The sequence below is a fragment of the Orycteropus afer genome, unplaced genomic scaffold (assembly GCF_000298275.1).
Source record: "Orycteropus afer afer isolate SDZICR_OR568_19922 unplaced genomic scaffold, OryAfe1.0 scaffold00041, whole genome shotgun sequence".
In the NCBI taxonomy this organism is placed as follows: domain Eukaryota; kingdom Metazoa; phylum Chordata; class Mammalia; order Tubulidentata; family Orycteropodidae; genus Orycteropus; species Orycteropus afer.
In genome coordinates, this window is record NW_006921628.1 from 6,685,761 (window position 1) to 6,702,732 (window position 16,972).

Here is a 16,972-nt window from a genome sequence, read left to right on the forward strand (position 1 = left end):
CAAACAAAAGACAGGCATATGAGTTGAACATTTACCTGAGGTAGATACACTCCTTGGAGAGAACAATCATGGGAGAAAGAAGGGCTGTTTATGTACAGGGAGACAGCTCAGGGTGCTGGGGCACATGGAGGGATGGACACAGGGAAGCAGTGACTATTGGGAGGAAGTGGGAGAGGAGCTGTTGCATTGTGGTGAATTGTGGTCAATGTCATGAGACACTGTATGTGAACTGCTGTACGGAAAGTGAATTTGCTCTGTAAATTTTCACCCAGATCACAATGAAAAAAAAAAAATGAACATATACTTCTTTTTCTGTCTAAAAGACGGAAAAATTTGTGGTTACCAAATTTCAGTGGTCCTTTTCAAGCTTCTGAAAAGTCCATTTGTTCTGAGAGTCAAATTTCTCCTTAATGTAAGTACCCCTGTGGCCACAGGGAGGCCTCCAGACATCTGCTGCCAGAGGACAAGGTAGATGTCTGCTAGTCAAGGGCCAAAAAAGCCAAACGAAACACACTGCCGTGGAGTGGAGTTGGATCTGACTCATAGCAACTCCTCCTTGAGTTTCCGAGGCAGTTATCACTATGGAAGTAGATTGTCCAACCTTCCTTAAGGGCAAGGAGTCCTGGCTGCCCTCCTCCTCCCCCTCTGCAAAGAGGCATAGTCCTAACAAAACAATGCGAGGGGCCCCAGCTGTGCAGCACACGGGAGAGATGCCCTAAAATAAAGAGCCACCGCAATTTTGAAACAAAACGTTTATTCAATGAGGATATTCTAAGGTACAAAAGGAACATTTTGAAAATGTCAGCTGTGAGCTACTGCTGCCTATTTACAGAATTATGTACAAATCAAGTAAGTCATTAACATTTTCAATGTAAAAACATAGCATGCTGGTACCACAGATTCACTATATTCCAACAAATCCCAGAGAGCAAACTTCAAGATGAAATAAGGACAATGATGATGATAACCATGGTGTTCCACAAGCTGTCCCCCTCTAGCACATGGTAACAGAGTGCTTCTGCAGTGAAAAATTATTTTTTATTAACAATGAAACTAGAAGTTACCTACTCTCTAAATGAACACATTTGGTTTTCACAAAGGCTTTCGCTGCTGTCCAGACTCATTACTACTTTTTTTTTTTTTTAACCATGATAGAATAATCTTCTATAACAGTCCAATGGTAATTTTTTTTGTCTACATTTGGGAACAGTCAATTCTGCTTATATCATATACAAACAAAAGATTACGTCTTTGAATCTTCTCAACTGAAATTTTATTCTATTGAAACATCAGATGTGCAGTTGCGATGGTTTGCTTCCATGAGACTGAGGGTGTAAAACACAGCGCCTGGAACAGACCTGAGGCTGCAGCCCTTTAGGACACAGAAAAGGTCTTTGAGGTGTTTGCAGTCTCAGCTGAAATGTGGTTTTGAGGCGTTTGTGTCCAAGCTGAATTATGACACCGAGGTGCTTGTAGTCCCAGCTGAATTGTGGCAAGAAACCCAAGAGCAGGAGAGAAGACAATCTGCCAAAATCTCCAAGAGGTCCCCCTCACTAGGGGATTCCAATGTGTTTGCAAATTGACCCTCAAACAGCAATTGGAATGCAGCATTTAGCAGTTGCTGCTAGTGGTTAAATTGAGGTCTGAACCATTTAATACTACTGTGGGTCATCAACTCTGGTGATATCTGTAAGATATGTAAAAATAGAAACCAAAACTGGGAGTGAGGGGTAGCTGCCGCTCAGAAGGTAGAGCTAGTCTTAGAGAGTGTTTTGAAGAAGCTCAAGAATGACATTGAAAACCTTAGTAATAAGTACTAAGTGTTTAGGCTCAGGAAGGAAGGGAAAGAAAAAAAAAAACACAGACATGATAGAGGCTCATCACAAAACCAAACTCAAACCCAGTGCCACTGAGTTGATTCCAACTCATAGTGACCCTACAGGATAGAATAGAACTGTTCCATAGGGTTTCAAAGGTTATAAATCTTTACAGAAGCAGATTGCTTCATCTTTCTTGGGTGGAGTGGCTGGTAGGCTTGAATCGCCAACATTCTAGTTGGCAACTGAATGTTTTAACCACTTTGCCACTAGAGCTCCTTGGACTATCATGTGGCCAGTGGTGGTGGAGTACCACATGGTAGTCAAATAATCCTCAAAATGAATATAGGCCATATGTCATTGTTTAAAAGTACCATTATATTGGGAACTGTAACAGAAGCCAGGCATGTAAGAATTTCCCCATATCCCATCCTGAGCTTGGCCTTTACCAGGAACCAATGTGATGATTAAAGCACCATGTGATTAAGGCACCATGTTCAATTTGGACAACTAAACTAAGTGCACAGAGCTGAGAAACAGAGTAACAGTGAAAATTGCTAAGCCCCTGGAAAACAAGAACTATGAAGAATGGTTTAAGTAGGTGGGATTATTTATCACTGAAATGAAAACACCAGGGGGATGGATGATTTCACTGTGGTTTTCAAATACAGGGAAGGTGACCAGCCATTCTTTCTCCTGTACACATAGAACAAAAGAAGGCTGGTTGGAATTTCCATAAGGAAGACATACAAAGAACTCTCTGATCAGTAGGCTACGTTACAGAATCGCCTTCATTGCAAATACAGAATCCCATCCACAGCCATATGTCTGAAATAATTCAGGTACAGCCTGGACTGTAGAGGGGAACACACCAGATAATCCAAACTCTGTCCCAGGCACAATCCTCTGAGACAGGAATCAATGCTATTAGTTTACCGTCAGGCTTCCTTTTGTTTATTTCCACTCTGAGCCTGGGTGGGAGGGGCTGCAGGAAGGATGCTGATACCCCATGGGGGCTCTGAACTGATCTCTCAACCTCAGTTAAAGCTCTTCTCTTGCTATGTTTTACACCTCCAAAACACAGCCAGTTCATAGATCATTTAAAACAAGATGATGCAAATGCCTGGCTCCAGTGGACACCAGGGGATTCCTTGCACTGTCTCCCACAAAAGCCTGCTTTCCTAATTGTCTTGGGCCCAAGCACAGAACTGCACACTGTCTTTAAGAAATGATTACACCAAGAGCTACAACAATAAATAAGGTCCTTCAGGTTGTGGAGTTCAAGTGAAATTGTTCCAAGTGTTTTTTCTTTTTTAATTGGGAGAACAAAATCTGATTCTGTAATTAACTGGCTTTCCTTTGTCTTAAGACACCATGAAATACACAGTAGCTAGTTTTTTAAAAAATTGGCTTTAAATAATGGAAATTTATTTTTTCACAGTGTTGGAGGCTAAAAGTGCAAATTCAGGGCACCAGCTACAGGGGAAGTCTCTCTCTGGGGTCCCTGTGTCAGCTTCTACAGCCTCAGAGTTCACTGATTCCTTGCAATCTTTACACATGCTTCTCTCTTCCCTAATTTGGGCTCCCTCAGCTATCAAAATATTTAAAACACATTCAGAATCACATCAGATTTTTTGGAGGGGAGAGATGGGGGAAAGACACAGTCCAGTCCACCTAATGGCTGCATTTAGCAACAGCATTTTTCAGCAGACACCACATACCTAAAATCACCAAGGAAAACTTTCATTTCAAATCTTCTAAAACAGAGTTCGTAATGTGGCAGCCAGTAGGCCAAATTAGGTCCATCCATGAGTTTTGCTGGGCCTGAATTTACTTTAAAATTTTTATTTTAAAAAATTTAATGCCAACAGTAAAAATAAAAAAAAAAAAAAAAAAAAGAGTATTTCATATAAAAATCTAGGCTCTCAGCTTCTCTTGAAAAATAGGAAAGTTAGAAAATATGGCATGGCCACAGCTGGCCAGAGTAGCTACCCCTAGTAGTTGACCCGAGAGCTCTTAAGTTTGCTGCAGTCCCCAGCACTCCCTATTGTATGACACTGAAGAGGAACGTCGTTGCCACGTATGATCTCATAGATGTTTTTCTTACCCCTGGCCTGCTACACTGGTAGCCCCTAAAGACACACCATCTGCTAAATAAGACAGCAGTCTTCACTAGCAATAGAAAATAGAAAAGGCTGCTAACCTTCATATGGGCATTCTCCATCCACCTCTCTCCAATAAAGACATAGAATCATTTCTCTCTCCCCAAGAGGGCCAAATTAGCGTTGACATGATTGAGGACTACAGGGTTTTCTTTTTGGGGGTAGAGGAGATATAATTTCTCCTTCAGGAATAAAACAACTTTTTTTCTTTTAAAGAAAAGGATGTTCAATTCTGAAAAAAGAAAAACCTCAGGAAATCATGTAACCTCACATTTTCAGAGGGGCAGTCTTCCTGTTCATGCTTAAGTCAAGGGTCCTCAGACTAGATGGAGCTACTATAAAAAACAAACACTTGTGGCTGTGAAGCAACAAGACTAAACTTCTGACATGTATGAACTTAAATATCTACTTACACACTGATTTCCACTGATGTCATCATTGCTAAAGACTTCTTTTTTTAAAAAAAAAACTCCTGATCTGGGACTATTTCATTATTACTAATATGGCAACCAAGAAAATTCACTTTCAGATTTTATGGCCCTGTCTCATTTTTGGCACAAAATACTATTACCCTGCTGGGTCACCTGCCTGGGTGCCTGGGCCTGAATCTGAATGACTTCTGATTCATTCTGAAGATCAAGGTGTTGCCAGGGCCCAAGACTGCCCTCAAAAGGCCCTTCTGCACACTGTATGGCAGGGGAGGGTCTGGCGAGATGGTCCCCTTTGCTGGAGACAACCTCTGTGAGAAGGGTAGGTCTTTACCTGGCTTTTAACCTCCCTTATCACTCTTCTGGCAAAGCTATGTCAGATGCTAAAGCCTTTCTGCAGAGTGTTGGGGAATTCCGATGTGCAACCGTTCTCTACCTTCTCCTACCAGCAGCTTCTCAGCTACCTGGAACCCTGGGTCTCCTTTCCACAGGACACCATCTAATTTATCCACAAACATCTTTTGTTCTCAGGATCAAGGGTTCTCACTGACATCACCCACATATTCTAATGCTTGTTTCCTCGGGGTCTAAACGTCTGTGATTTGGCAGAACCTTTCTCTGAATTCCATTTTAATATTTCCACTGTCAGGGACAATGTGTGAGTCAAAAAAATGCAGCTTTGCTTAAAACAGATGTTTTGCCTTAATCTGCAAGGCAGCCATTCCTGTTCCCAGCATGAGATGGGGCAAGTGAAAAAGTGAAACTAATGAGGCAAGAGAACTTCTCCACTTACTTGTGAGGTAAGCATTCACATTGTGGCTCCAGGACCTGGTATATGTGTGTTGGAATTTCAATTTGCTGACCATCAAAAACATTAGTATTTCAAAGTAACTCCAGACCCTAAATCCAAGTTATAGAATTACTTGCCTTTTGGACTAGTACATTCCCTTTTCCCTTCCATTTTTAGTAAGTACATCTGCCAAGCTCTCTGCCCCCACCCACGGGGCCCAGTTCAATGCCCCCCCTCACTGTCCTCTATGTTGTCCCTGGGGCCACTTTCTCAAAGCCACCTCTCTTCATGTGCATCCTAAAAGTGAGTCCAAATGGTTCCTTTGGGGCATGTAACATTTCTTGTCCTCAACAGGCGATCTCTCCAATAATATATCAAAGCTGGGATGCACCAATCGCTTCCACAGAATGTGTGCCAAGGCTGAGATGGCAGGGCAGTCCTGTGTGCACAGGAGCTCTGTGCTAGTATTGAATTCCAAGGTGACAACATGGAACCTCTCCCCTCCAACAAGATGCCTGGTTTTATGGGGGAGATGATCTCGCAGCTCCACTTGTCTCGTCCTCGGAGCAGCTGCAGGAAACTCGATGCCAGAGAACAGACGAGCACGTTCTTCTCCTGAGAAGCTGCCAGCTGCCTTTCCAGAGCAGGGAGTATGACATTTGCATCAAAAATACACACAAAACTTCTTCTTTCCAGCAGGGGTGCAAACCTTCCCTTACCCACGTGCCTGGAAGGGAAAATCCTCCCCTACTCCTCAGCCGCACCCTCCTTGGGATGTTTCTCAGCAGCATATCCCTTCACGTCAGTCCTGTCAAATGAAAAGGTGAAAGCAATGGCCCCTGGTGCTCAGTGCTCAGAAACTAGGGTGCCAAATTCCAACAGTGCCTGTGGGGTGGGGGAAAGGTGGGGAAAGATGCCCACACCTCCTTGAGGGCAAGAGAGGGGCCGGGGAGAGGGACTCCACAGGGGGACCAGCACATACCCTTCCACGCATGCTAAACAACAAACTGCATTAGAACTGTTAACACTTTGGAACTAGGAATTCTATAGAGAAATCATTCAGAAGAGAACGTGCATTTTTCCTTTTTAAAGCAAATTCTTTCCTCCTAAGCTCTAAATGCCTATTTTTTATAGGACGGAGCATAGGAGATAAATCTCTTACTGAGGATGCAGACCAGAAATACCAAGGGAACAAGGATTCACCGGGTTGGGAAGGGGAGTACTTTAAGCTTTGAGAATTTTAATGATTCTAGGTACCATGTCTTCTTCACATGGTCATCAAAGAGTACATTCTGCTTTGTGACCACCCCCTTCCTTCTACCTCCTTAATAAAAGGCTTGTCATTAGTCAAGACCAGTTCAGCAGAATAGATGGCCACCACCATACACTGCTGCATTTTGGAGGATTCTGCTCCCTAGCATTGCAGGACACAGCTTTAGGCCAGCAGACCAACCAAAGCATGAACTTCCAACTTGCAGCCAATACAGCCCAGTTGGACACAGTCTCTTACAAATAAACTATAGGGAACCAACATCAGAAAGACACAGTGCGGCAAATGGAACCCAGGGACACCTGGCAGACAGATGGGCCCCTGTATGACTCGGACTCAGCCTAGGAAGGGACTCCAGGTGCTGCGGTACTTTCTGGACAAAATGGTCAGGATGGTCACCCAAGCCCTGCCTCAGCCAGCCATATCACCCCTAATACACAAAGACTTGATTTATAAAAGGTGACTTTATATCCTGCCACCTCCTCACCCTCTGACTTGGAGCTTACTCAATGCCCATGGCATTGTGAAAGTTCCATATCAGGAACCAACAGGAACATTATGTGCAATGACACCAATTCCAGAGAGAGTGGCTCTTGATCTTCTGTGGCTGTAATGACACTACAAGTGCTTTTTCCACAAAGTGTTTCAAATCAAAGAAGCCAGCAACAAATAGATGATATGTGCTGAGATAAGTCTGAATGATCAGTGTGAATATTTTCCTATTTCTCTTTACATGTCTCCTCCCCGTCCCTGAAACAGGCTACAATCCAAGGAATGACCTACAGATGTGCCTCTCGGAGCTCCATATTGTTTTAGAGAACCAGATATTTTCCCTAGGTATCTGGTGGCAAGAGTTGAGGGTAAAGGGAACAAGTACTGGCCAAAATTTCACTCAGAATATCCTTATCCAAGGCTTCAGCTCTAAGTGAGCCGTGCAACCAGACAGAGGGACTGGGGAGCCAGAGAGAGGCGGCAGTTAAAGTGGCAATGCTTCGACTCTTCCATTCCTTATAAAGGGGCGACTGCATGCAGTTCATCAGTGTAGCTGTGGCACTCGAGCTCTGCTGTGCACACCCCAGAGGTGAGGAGCTTGGAGGGAAGGGCAGGAGGCTCCTCCTCACCTGAGGAAAGGAGAAAGGGCAGAGTCACACGGTCACTGCATGTCACTGGGCTGGGCACATGTGCCAGATATGGCTGGGATCTGCATCTGGACTACAGGCTTTGCAAGGTGAGACAGGCATTCCCCACCCCACTCCTCAATATCTTATCCCACTAACAGGGTTTGGTGCCCCTAGCTGAGGAACAAAGAGATATTCTTGGAGGGCCAAGGGTTTCCATGCATGACTCCAATCAGCCACAGGCATGTTAAGAAGCAGCCCAAAGGGGTCTCCTCACAGAGCCTTCCTACCTGGGCTCTGTTGGGGTACTGCACTCGCAAGTCCCTGGTTCCACAGATGTGGCTTTAAAGACAATGAGACGGTAGAGGTGGTAAAAACCGCAGGTCCCAACAAAGATAACGCCATCGCTGTAGAGTCAGTCCTGAATCATGGCAACCCATGTATGCAGACTAGAACTGCTCCATGGGGTTTTCTCGACTGCAATCCTACAGAAGGAGATCTCCAGGCTTTCTTCCATGGCATGTTAAGTGGGTTCACATTATCACCCTTTAGGTTAGCAGTCAAGTGCAAACCATTTGTGCCACCCAGGGATCCTTCCCAATAAAGAACAGGTCCACAATCCTTATCCAAAACCCTCGGAGCCCAACGTGTTTTGGTCTTCAGATATTTTGGGGTTACAGAAACACAATATGATTTATATACTGTATATTACATAACACCCCTCATAGGGTGTAACATCAATATTTCTGCAGGTCAAACAAGTATTTCTATTATCTAGCATAAATCAAGGCTATCAATAGACTCGTGCTACTTGACATCAGGTATTACTGCCAAATAAGCATGCACCAAAATTAGAAAACCCCTTCTGTGGATTTTGGGATTGTGGATAAAGGCTGTGGTTGATAACAGCAGCCAGGCCCACCAGCCCTCTCAGTGCCCCTCTGCTCCTTACCCAGGCCTGAGGAGGAAGACACACTCTCTGTCAGGGAAGAGGTTTCTGTTTGGTCTGTCGACAGTCCTTCCATCAGAGGGAGGGACAGCTCAGATGAAGGCACGGAGGAATCGTAGATGCCTGAGTCCCGGGGCATGTCCGAAGGGCTGGTGGTCTTCACCATGTGCAGCAAGGGCCGCAGGACCGAGCTGCCCTCAGGAGTGGTCCGGGCCTCCGTGTCTTCGTCCAGGCCTAGATGCTGACTCCCTGAGTGGGAGCTGGACAACATGGCCGCCCCAAGAATGCCCGCCTCAGCCTTCAGGCAGAAACTGCTCTCGGCCCCGGGTTTGCATACGACGTCATTCAAAACCAAGCCAGAGTCAAACTTCTCCAACACCGGCTCCCGGGAGCGGAGGCGGGGAGGAGGGAAGGGAACAAACTGCTTCTCAAACCAGTCAGGCTCCTCATCAATGAACTGGTGCATGTTGCAGATGGCGACATAAAGCGACCGACCCGATTTGCTCCGGAAGTAGTTCCGCCTACTGACGTGTCTGGGGTAATACCCTGGCTCCTGGAGGAGTTGGTCTCGGGAGTGCAGGTGGGAACAGAGCTGTGGGAGGTTGTCCATGAGTTTGTACTTGGTGCTCAGGTCCAGGATGCCAGGGATGTCTCCCTCACAGGAGTAATCAAAGTAGACGGCAATGAACTTGCTGAGCGCCGTGGCACTCTGCTTGGCCTGGCGGAGCTTCTCCGCGATGGCTGTCATGGCCACCAAGAAGAGTTCTCCTTTCCCTGTGCCTCTGTCACCTCCTTTGTGCTTATAGTTCTTCTTGTCCACAAAGTACTTCATGCCTTTGGAACAGACCACAATGATGAACTGGGACTCATGGATCTTCTGAATGACCCATTCTCTCTGTCCTTCTTGGCAGAGGTTGAAGTCTTCCCACAGGTCTAGAGTCACCTGGAAAGAACAGGGAGTCTTATCTCACTATACAGAGTGCTCAGGAAGAGCCTGGAGAATGGAGAAACAAGAACAAGAAGGCTACATGAAGGCACATCACCCACCCCTTAACACTCACTAGCACTGCTGTGTGCAGGCATGAAGTTACCTACTACCTTGTCTGGGTGACTGCCACACACCAGGCCCTTTGTAACAGCTTGCCATTCATCATATGGGGGTCATTTTAGTGTCAGTTTGGGTCAGTACTTTACCATCCTAATCCTACAAGTGAGAGACAAAAGCACAGAGATTCAACAACCTGTCTAAGCCACACAACCATGTGACACCCTCAAGGAACTCAGGGTGGTAGAGCACCCGGAAGATGGAGGAATTGCGGTTAGTGTGAGTATATCTAATGGGTGAGGCTGCCTGTTTGGGAAAGGGCAGAGCCGGGAGAGAAAGCCCCCCTGGGAGACTCTGAGAGGATGGAGGATGTGGTGAGTGACCCCTAAGTGGGCTGGAAAATGGAGTTCAGACTTGGACGTCAGAGGCACCCACAATCCTGAGTGACCATGTCTGGAGAGTGTGACTGCACAAAGAGCATTATTCTGTCTACTCTCACAGCCCCACCTGAGTGTCCATGCTGTTTACTGGTGATCGATGGCTGGAATGGAGGGGGCTGAACTACAGTGACACAGCCATTCTGGTTAACTCACTCACAGGTGACTGGTGTCTCCCTCCGTGGCCTCACAGTGATCTGCAGAGGCACATCCCTTCAGCCTTTGTCCAGAACAAAGGGTAACTACCTGGTGGGTTGGAGCAAGGTGCGGGCACCAACAAAGGAAAGAAAACCAGGCACCCCTCAGAGGGCCTCATCTTTTATTCACGCCACTTTTCTCTGATTCTGTTCAATATGTCTCTTAGCAATTACGCTGGCCTCTTTCCTCTTACAATTCAGAAACTACATTCCAGTGGCTATGACTAAGCCAGCCATAGTCTCTCACAGGGGAAGAGAATTCTTAAAGATTTTCTTCTTCTCTTTTGCTTTAAGATGCCGCAAAAGGGAAGAAAGCCCCCAGAATCCACCCACTTGCTAAAAATAACCCTGAATTGTGTCACCCTCTCCTGAATTCTTGCTAACATTACACAAGTTAAAGATTAAATGACAATGTACACCAATATACTGATCAATTCATCTATATCCAGAAATGTTCATATCTTTGACCTAACAACTCCATTCCTAGGCGGAAGGAAGACTGGGCAATCTAGTTCCATAGAGATAACACTTCAGAAACCCAAGGAGCGGTTGCTACGAATCTAACTGACATGAAGGCAGTAAGCTTTTTGTTTATTCTTGGAAAATTATGATAAATGGGATAAAATTTATCTACTGGAATATTTAACATTTTGAGCAAACCCAATTATGGTGAACCACTATTATGGATTGTGTGGTTATTAAAAATTCCGTGTTTATAGAACTGATGATAACACAGAAGGTCACTAAGTGAAGAGACTGTAAAACAAACAAACATAAAAATTTTCCAGTGAGTCTCAAATGCAAAACTATATGTATGAGTTCATCTGTTCCCAAAAAACCTGGCAGGAAAGACATCAAACATTAACTGTTTGAAAGCTTCCTCTTTTTCCAGGTTGGGATTAAAAACAAGGCAAGTATTTACTTGTAGGTCTTTGTATAGTTTCCAAATTTTCTACAGTAAGTATTTCATTCATAATTGGAAAAGTTTTTACCCCCTGATGATAATTACTTGCAAGGCAAAGCGAACTGGGTAGTCTGTGGCATTTGAAGACAGTAAATCTGCAGCTGTGTCTCAGCACTCGCATCTGCTAACCTTGTTCTTTGAGGGGAAAACTGGCCTGCCTTGGATATATGTATACTTGCCACTAGGGGGCAACCTCACTACGTGGAGAGATTCTGAGAAACCCACCAGTGGGCATTTTCAAACAGTAACAATTTTCAATTACACATTACACAATTCCTACATTTCTAAGAAAGTGTGCACTTTCCACAAGAGCTTTAGATTTAACTCTAAAAATCAATGTTACAACTTTATAGAGAAGCTACAGATTTAACAGCTGAACTCAAGAGAATGGCTAAGAAACCAAAGCAGTTTGAGTGCTTGACACATTACTGTTTTCTGGGGGTTTTGCCTTCCTGCCTCCTGGAGAATGCCCTCTTTCTCACAGCACTGGTCTTTCCCTTTTCACTGCTCTTTATCAGTCAATGGTCAAATGTCCACACAAAGCCCTTTATTAAACATTCCTCCCTGTATTCCAAGGTCCCCTACAGCAGCAACCTCATTTTTCTATTCCCCTTCTTAGAAAAAGTTCCCCCTTAAATTGTCCAAACATACTTCCTTCTTCCTGTTCTCTCTGACCCACTCTAATGGCCCAAGCCATGGTATTTTCAATGGCCTCATATGCTCAGTGAATATTCAATCACCTCATAAAGCTGGACAACGAATAAGGAAACACCAATGAAGAGTTGATGCATTTGAATTGTAGTGTTGGTAAAGAATACTGAAAGTACTATGGACTGCCACAATGAACACATCTGTCCTAGAAGAAGTGCAGCTGGAATGCTCCTTAGAAGTGAGAATGGCCAGACTTTGTCTCATCTACTTTGGTCATGCTGTCAGAAGGGACCAGTCCCTAGAGAAGGATATCATGCTTGATAAAGTAGAAGGTCAGCAAAAAAGGGGAAGACCCTCAATGAGATGGATTGACACACTGGCTACAGTAATGGACTCAAATACAGGAAGGATTCTGAGGATGGCGCAGGACTGCGCAGTGTTTCTTTCTGTTGTACACAGGGTCACTATGAGTTGGAGACAACTGAATGACACCTAACAACAACAGGGCTTCTGTCCAGAACATGCTCACTAGTGGTCACTCTCATGGTGCATGTGCACAGAACAGCCACCACTTGGCACACTTTCCCACACCCTACATGATGGTTTTAATGCTTAGAAAACTTCCTGCTAGTGCCAGGCTTTTGAGCAGGAGTATGTCAGGGTTGGGACAGGGTGTCAGGAGATACTTAGTGCTGGTGACAGGTGGGGAGACTAAAAGAAGAACACTGAGGCCAGTCTCAATTTGGAAGCTATGGCACAACTCCAGGGCAGGTGTCACTAAGATGGGCCTGGAAGCAGGGAGAAGTGGCAAGGACAGAGGACAGAGTATGTGTCAGAGCCAGGGTTAAGAGAACAGACTAGACACAGGGGACATCAAGCTCAATTGCCATAACACACTACGCAAAACATTATTCCACCTCCTACTTTGCCAAGTAGTGGCCAGGATCTTAAAAGCTTGCAAGGAGCCATCTAGAGGCAACAACGGGTCTCTCATCGTCCAGAGCAAAGAAGAACGAGAAAAGCAAAGATTCATGGAAAAAATTAGTCCAAGTAACTGGTACACCATGGAATCCTCAGCCTATATGCCTATGAGACCAGAAGAACTAAATGGTGCACGGCTACCAACCACTTGGAGAGGGATCTATGTAAGAGATCCTGGATAGGGTGGGAGAACAATGTAGAACAAAACTCAAAAATCATTTGAGAAAAAAAGAAAAAGGGACCAGGTTTGCTGGTCTGATAGAGCCTGGTGGAACCACTGAGACTATGGCTCCTAGCTGCCCCTTCCAGGTGTGGAACTGAATCCACACCTGTGGCTTCTAGCCAAACAAAAGGCAGGCATACGAGGTGAACATTTACACTAGCGAGATATACTCCTTGGAGAGAACAATCATAGGAGAAAGAAGGGCTATTAATGCACAGGGAGACAGCTCAGGGGGCAGGAGTGCATGGAGGGATGGACACAGGGAACAGGTAACTATCAGGAGGGAGTGCGAGGGAGCTGTTGCATTGTGGTAAATTGTAGTCAATGTCATGAGACAAAGTGTATGTGAACTGCTGTATGGAAATGAATTTGCTCTGTAAAGTTTCACCTAAATCACAATTTAAAATAAATAAATAAATAAAATTTAAGGAAAAAAATAGAGAACAGACTAGATTCCACACCTCACACCCGCAGAAGTCCTGCAGGAAGTACGCGAAGCACTGGACAACATTCACGTGGTTCTGGCCGTCTTTACTGGAATAGCAGAGGAAGACCTTGGGCCGTGGCCGGAGCCTCTCTCGGGGGAGTCCTGCAGCGTATGCGGAGGGCTCTGAGCTCTCTTCATCTAAATGTGAATATATATTTTCTAAATTGGAAGAGAAGATAGGGTTGACACCCACGAGCAATGCTTTGTCCTGTTCCCTAGCACTTGGGATGCACTGTTACCCTGAAGACAGTCCTGCAGTCCCAGCTTCTCGGCTCTATCAGCCCCTTGGCTATCACGGACAATGGGGAGCTGATTTTTTCAGTGGATCAACAGATGGCCAAAAATTGTTCTTAACTTGAAATTGACCTCAGACAAGCCAAGAATGCTGCAGGGACCCACCCAGGTCAGCAGAGAGTGCTGGAAACTGGCTCTTGAAACCACATGCACTTACAAGAACCTACTAAGCATTGGCAGGGCTCTTTTCTTTTTTAAACTTTTTTTATAAAATTGAGGTATAATTTATAGAAAACAAAGTACATACATCTTAAGTGCACAACTCAATGAACTGCTACCTAAATAGACAACAGTTTAACTTCCACCTGGATCACAGTAAGAACACTCCCAGCACCCAGGAGGCTCTCACTATGCCTAAAATGTATGATGATCAAACTCGACCTCTGCCCTTGCTGTTATTTTTGCTCTCAAGTCCACTGTGACTCATGGCAACCCATGTGAGACAGAACAGAACTGTGTTCCCTAAGTTTGCAAGGAGTGATTCTTCAGACATCAATTGCCAAGCCTTTCTTCCAAGGCACTGGGAAGACTCAAATCTCAAACCTTTTGGTTAGCAGCCAGAATGTTAACTGTAGCACCCAGAGACTCATATTTAAGACGGTCTTTACTTTACTACTTTTTGCTAAAATTTGAGAATTTTACTGAATTTGAGAACAGAATTATACCTGTCCTTTAGTGGCCCCGAAGTTAAAAGAAGGAGCTCCAATGGCACAGTGGTTACGCACTCAGCTGCAGTTCGAACCTACCAGCTGCCCCATGGAAGAAAGATGAGGCTGTTTGCTTCCATAAAGATTAGAGCCTTGGAAAGCCTATGGGCAGTTCTACTCTGTCCTAAAGGGTCACTATGAGTTGGAATTGACTCAATGGCAACAGGTTGTTTGGTTTTTTTTTAAATTAAAAGCCAAATAATCTAATTCTAGGAAATTTATGTTTTGTCCCTATTCAACTGCTGTTGGCTACACCAGCCAGGGAACTAACAACAGGACCTACATGGCTGCCCTGATGCCTGCCTGGGACCTTGGGCACACTTCAGCTGGCACAGAAACCACCACTCCCAGTCTCCCACTCTGTTGGCAGGGACCCCAGTCCTTCCCCTTAGGGGAACATGCCACACAAAGAGATACCTTGTTGCTTCTTGCGACACATGACGGTGAAAAGCGTGGCGAATGCCGATATGACGACCAGCGGCACCGTGATGGCAATGGCTCTGATGGGGCCGGCCCATGGGGAATGCACTGAGAGATTTCAAAGGGATGTATTTTCAACTTAAGTAGTGTAACAGGTTCAAAGAGAAATAACTTTTTTATTTTTTTTTCTTTTAAAACATAAGCCGTGTAACAGGTTCCAGGACCACTCAACCACCTTTCCCTAGGACTGGTTCTGTGTTTATAAAAGGATTCTTCAACTGTTCATTTTGAAAGGGTTATGGAAAACAATTCAACAGTGAGAGTCTGCTGGTCTAGTAAATACCTTCGAGACATGAGAATTCCGCCTAAGGAAACCTCCCCTCCAGCTTTTCTTCTGAGGACAATCGACTATTTATTCAGTCCCAGCGACTAACCCACCATGCCGGCTTTGATCTTTGAGGCATCAACACCAAGGTGGATGCAAAATCAAATTTGATGGAACATCATTTAAAAAGGGAGAGGAGTTAAGTTTTGTTTGTTTCTTTTAAACACACACACACACGCACACACGCAGAATAAAAAGTATTTGACACCTTGGTCTACTGTGGTCCAGAGTCAAGATTTCAAACAAAAAGACTTCTTACCTGGCTTTAAGGCATAGTGCATCACTTTTCGTGTTGTGTTAGTGTCATCCACCAGCTGCAAAACAGAGAATGCTTTAATATATATTTTTTAAGTAATAGTGAGCATCTCAACAAGTTATGTGTATCAGATAATTGGAGGGAAAACAATGTTGATTTCATTCATTTCTCCATCTGTGGGCAGTGGGAGAAGAGGGAAGGAAAAGGGAACTGAGGTACAGAGGTACTGCTGTGAACACTGTTTGCTGGTGCCTGTAATCATTTACAGGCTGAGATTAGGCATTAAGTGTACTCGAGTACACCTCCGCTCCACCAACTCGTGGCTCTAAAATTCATCACGTTTCTCCTTTCAGGACTCAAAAGGCTGTTTATTCATTGAAGAATTTGGCCAGTGATTCACAAGTTCTAACAATTTTCAATGAAAATGGAGTCCTAGCATTGATGTTACTGGGCCTCCATTAATGCCTGGTGCAAATGGTTGGTCATGATGGGCTGCTAAGTGAAAGGTTGGGTCTGAACCCACCCAGCAGTGACATGGAAGAAGGGCCTAGCGATTTGTCTCCATAAACCTCACTGCCAAGAAAATCCTTTCTACTCTGTAACACAGAAGGTCATCACAAGTCAGAATCAACTCAACCGCAATGGGTTTGGGTTTGGAGCTCATAAACACCTTAAGAAGGCATGTCAGTTGAAAACCATGAACTGCTATAAGGAATGCAAGAACTAGATGTTTCTACCAAAATGTTAAGACATGTTGGAGGTTTTTGAGCAGTGAGGTTATGGACAAATTTTCAATTTCCTTTGCTATTTTTCTTTTACTCCTATTTTTATAGTACCTATTTTGATATTACGGAGCTCCAGTGGTGTACTGCGTAAGGCATTTGACTGCTAATGAGAAGGTTGGTGGGTCAAACCCACCAGCCACTCCAAAGAAGGAAGATAGGCCAATCTACTTCCTTAAAGATTTATTGCCACAGAAATCCAATGGGGGTCGCTATGAGTCAGAATCAACTTGGTGGCAGTGATTTGGTTTGGTTTGGTATTTTGATATTGAGAAAGTAATCTAAAAGAAAATTATCATTTACATGCTCTGTGAAGTGGTGTTTAGAACTAGGCACATTTATACAGAAGAAGATCAAATAGAAACCCTACAGAAGCACAGGCAGATATGAGGGGTGTAACTTTCATTTTGCTGGTTTAATACTGAACGAAAACTTTGTTAAAGCTAAAAAAACCTTTTATAAACTTGTTTTTGGTATGAAGGAACATAATATAGCAATTTCAAATCATGGGAACATGGATTATATTGTTACATAAAAATATCTAAAATTTTTAATATCAAATTTATACACCAATTATGTATAAGCTATGTGTGTGTGTGTGGGTGTGTG

At 44.3% G+C, this 16,972-nt stretch overlaps 1 protein-coding gene across 1 annotated transcript in view; it reads right to left on the reverse strand.

The window, feature by feature from the left end:
* Positions 1–7,475: 7,475 nt before the first annotated feature.
* IL17RD (interleukin 17 receptor D) overlaps positions 7,476–16,972 on the reverse strand; it is an 83,084-nt gene continuing 73,587 nt past the window's right edge. The window contains exons 9-13 of the mRNA XM_007937303.1: positions 15,585–15,656; positions 14,938–15,048; positions 13,494–13,678; positions 8,538–9,477; positions 7,476–7,588 (exon numbers count right to left, since the gene is read on the reverse strand). Coding sequence (XP_007935494.1) covers positions 7,476–7,588; positions 8,538–9,477; positions 13,494–13,678; positions 14,938–15,048; positions 15,585–15,656 — 1,421 coding nt within the window. The remainder of the gene's footprint in view (positions 7,589–8,537; positions 9,478–13,493; positions 13,679–14,937; positions 15,049–15,584; positions 15,657–16,972) is intronic.